This window comes from Prosopis cineraria, unplaced genomic scaffold (assembly GCF_029017545.1).
Source record: "Prosopis cineraria cultivar Desert tree isolate PC_DT_omini unplaced genomic scaffold, ASM2901754v1 PC10, whole genome shotgun sequence".
In the NCBI taxonomy this organism is placed as follows: Eukaryota; Viridiplantae; Streptophyta; class Magnoliopsida; order Fabales; family Fabaceae; genus Prosopis; species Prosopis cineraria.
This window is the reverse complement of record NW_026555341.1, coordinates 32,386,410-32,390,073: the sequence shown is the minus strand read 5'-3', so window position 1 is coordinate 32,390,073 and position 3,664 is coordinate 32,386,410. Positions and strand designations below refer to the sequence as shown.

General features: G+C 31.0%; 1 protein-coding gene across 1 annotated transcript; it reads left to right on the top strand.

Moving 5' to 3' along the window:
• Window positions 1-2,994: 2,994 nt before the first annotated feature.
• On the top strand, window positions 2,995-3,423 carry LOC129322570 (basic leucine zipper 43-like). The gene has a single exon (XM_054968868.1). The coding sequence runs from the start codon at window positions 2,995-2,997 to the stop codon at window positions 3,421-3,423; it is 429 nt and encodes a 142-aa protein (XP_054824843.1).
• Window positions 3,424-3,664: the final 241 nt, after the last annotated feature.

Sequence of the window (3,664 nt, the reverse complement as noted above, 5' to 3'; positions counted from 1 at the left end):
TACCCATAACACCCAAAATCTTCATATAATAACACCAACCCTTTCAAAACACTCTAACAATCCTATTTAGCATTCAAACATACCAAAATCATCAACCAACTATCTATATTGCCCTAAAACCTCAAATTCTCACTTAGGGTTAGTGTGAACCCTAGTCAAAAATTTTAAATCACCGTAAAATCTATAAACCTAAGGTTAGAGGCTTAATTTAACTCTTCAAAACCTTAAGCAAATCAATGGTTTTGGTCTACAACTAAAGGAAACAAAATTAAGTCTCAACCATAGCCAAAAACATTAGAAATTCACATAGAGGGAGAGGGAGAGGAAATGGAATCTTACCCAAAGTGTGGTAAGCCCAATGTGCCTCCAAGATACCTTTAAGATCATACCCTAGCAATCACAAGTTGTCTCCCATTGCCTCCTCATAATTTCACTTATCCCACTTTAGATTTCAAGTATGTTTCATGATTGATAAAACGCATAATTGTGTATGTGTACAGCAGTATATGGCACAGATAGTTCCCTTCACATTTGAAACCTTCCTCTGTGCCACGGCTTGCTCCAATTTTGACCTAGCCCTCTTTTAAGGCTATCAAAGGATCCAAAAACTATATTAATCTCCCATAAACATCATTAGTCAAAAATTCACTTGAAATTACCATTCTATCCTTCTAATAACTTAAAATTCCTAGGTTGAAGATTAAGATGTTATACCAGTGATCAATGGTGGCAAGCAAGGGCGGCCAATGGTGATAGTCAATATATAAGGGCTAGCAAGGAGTGGCTGATGGTGATGGTCAATAGTGGCTAGCAAAAATGATAATCAAGGGGTGAGAGTCAGCAATGATGAATGATCACTGATGGTACATAGGTAGTGATTAATGATAAAAAAAATATGTTTTCAAATGAGATTTTCTTTTCAATTGATTTTTTAAATATAATCAAACTTATATTTTTATTTAGTACACAAAAATAATGCGGAATTTTAACTCATCTTAAGAATGAGCATACATTACTCATCTTTAATATAGATAAGTTCTCTATGGTCTCGAACTTATATATATATATATATATATTTTAATTTTTTACTCAACTAATACATTTACGGTCAAATAAAAAAAAATTGGTAGTTGGAACAGTACTTTTACTTTGCATCATATTCCTAGTAAAATAATTTATATAGTTAACAATAAAATAAGGACCATGTAGGCATGCACTTTTAATTTATATCTTAAAAATTCATTAAATATATATAATTCGATTCTTAAAATTATATTATTTCAGTTTACGTGCTCCATAGCCTAATTTAAAAGGTCTAGCTATCTTGTTTTGAAAATAGAGGAAGAATGTAGAAGTAATAAAGTTGTGTAGAGGAAGAAAATTCACTAAAGTAATTGATAATGGTATTTCACCTAAAGTTCTTTTTGTGGAGTGTATTGGTAGATATCTTATCCATCACGTTGTTATAAATATATAATTCTTCTGTCCTTACTTGTTCTCTCATAGAAAAAAAAAATCAGGGAAAAAGTAAAATCAATGTATATAGGAATAATTATATTACTATATAAAAAAATTATTTTTCTTTTCCAGTTTTACCCTCCGTTTAATACCGCTTACATTTTTAAATTTGATTTCTTACAAAATTATTATTAAAATGTTAAATTATAAAAGGATAAATAATGATATTCAGATTGCTAAAATTTATTATGAATAATTTAAAAATAAAGTTAAAAAACAAAATATCTTACCAAAAAAAACAAAAAACCTTTTTAAAGATATATCATGTTCCAAATCTCAAGATATAATTATTACTTGTTTCAAATAATATTTCGATTGGATGGAGGGCATAAATGGAGGTAGCTAGATTTTTTTTTTTTTTTAGCATAAGGAGTAGAGTCTACGCTTGACATCATAAATTATCTCCTCGAGTGGTACCAAGGGTAAAGGATATATGCCGCTCTCCCAACTATAAGTTATTTCATATATAAGGATTGAAATTCGATCCTTCAACTACTTATTTAAATGATGAAAACCTAACAATCTAAAAAGGATGGGAAATGATGACACGAGAATCCTCTTCCAAATTTCCATGGCATATCAGGAATGTTCTTTTCTTTGATCTTCTTTCATGGCCACTATGTCTAAGGTCATATAGTTTATTCTTTATTCACCTATATAAATTATACCTTGGACATCAATTCAACCTTATCTCATTAATTTTTCCATAATGGGGAATCACCTAACTTCATTTTGCTATGATTCACCAGGATAAAAAATTAAATCAACAAATCTTGGATTTAAATTTAATTAATTTATCTTATTCAAAAGTTTTTAGATTTTAATATTTTAGTTTAAATATATAATTTGTAAAAAAAAAAGATTTTTAATCAATAACATATAGAAATATTAAATGATTTTAATTTATCAACAATTTTTTGAATCGATATCTACAACTTATTTTTTTAGAAAATCTTATCAAAAACTTAACCATTATAACTTAACTACTACAACCGATTCTATAATCAAAATTGAGATTAAATGTGTTAATGGACTTTAATTATCATTTAAAAGGACATATGGTCATTTGGATGAATTTTTTTTTTTTTCACAGCTAATGTAATCATTTTAGACGTGTGCGTACGTGTGTTGCGCGTGTTAAGGACATGTCAAGACTTTCTTAGATCTAGCCAATCTGTTTGATTTACTTTATTAAAATTAATTAGAATCTAATTAATTTAGGTGGAATCAGATATTTGTGTTAATTAGAAGTAAATTCTCCTTATACCTTTTTTTTTTTTAACAAAAGTTCCAACTGTTCATTCAACGAACACATGTGCACGTGCTGTGCACGTCCACTTATTTATATATTTAATTTGATTAGCCATGAAACTTCTATAAATCCCACCTATAATATTCAATAATCCATTACACAAGAACCTTAATTTCTTCAACAATCATCACCATCATCATCTTCTAGTAAATTTGCAGATCCACATGATCAGCCACAGCCTAATCTCGCAAGACTTCAACAACATCTTCCTTCCCCACAACGAAATTATCCAGAACCTTAACGTAAATACACTCTCAGCTGCAACAAATCATCATCATCATCATCAAGAACTTGTTAACGTTGTTTTTCCTTCTTCGTCAACCTCGGATGAAGCCGAGGAGAAGAAGCAGAGGCGAATGGTATCGAACAGAGAATCGGCTCGAAGGTCGAGGATGAGGAAGAAGAGGCACATGGAGGTGCTGAATTGGGTGATGATCAGACTCAGAACGGAGAACCAGGAGCTTGTTCAGAGACTGAAACATGTGTTAGAGTCACATGATAGGGTTCTTCAGGAGAATGCTAAGCTTAAAGAAGAAGCTTCCCATCTTCGCCAAATGCTTGAGAGCTCTTCCAATTTGCAATCGCCTCCATAGATTTCGATGACCATCATTTTCCCGGCAATTTTTGTTGATACCAACAACGTATTTTGTGGGCATGATTGATTTAATTTGTCTCCAAATTTTCTTTTTTTTTTTTCTGGTTTTAGCTCTCTCTCTCTCTCTCTCTATATGTGTGTGTGTGTGAACAGAAAGTGAGTTTTTGATTTCATACGGTGGAAAAGAAACAGCAGCCTTTTAATCCGCAGAGAAATTGGACTTGATCGATTTTGTAAAC

What these genes read in the sequence shown, in the direction of transcription:
- LOC129322570 (XM_054968868.1), top strand. Translation starts at nt 2,995, where the DNA reads ATGATCAGCCACAGCCTAATCTCGCAAGACTTCAACAACATCTTCCTT.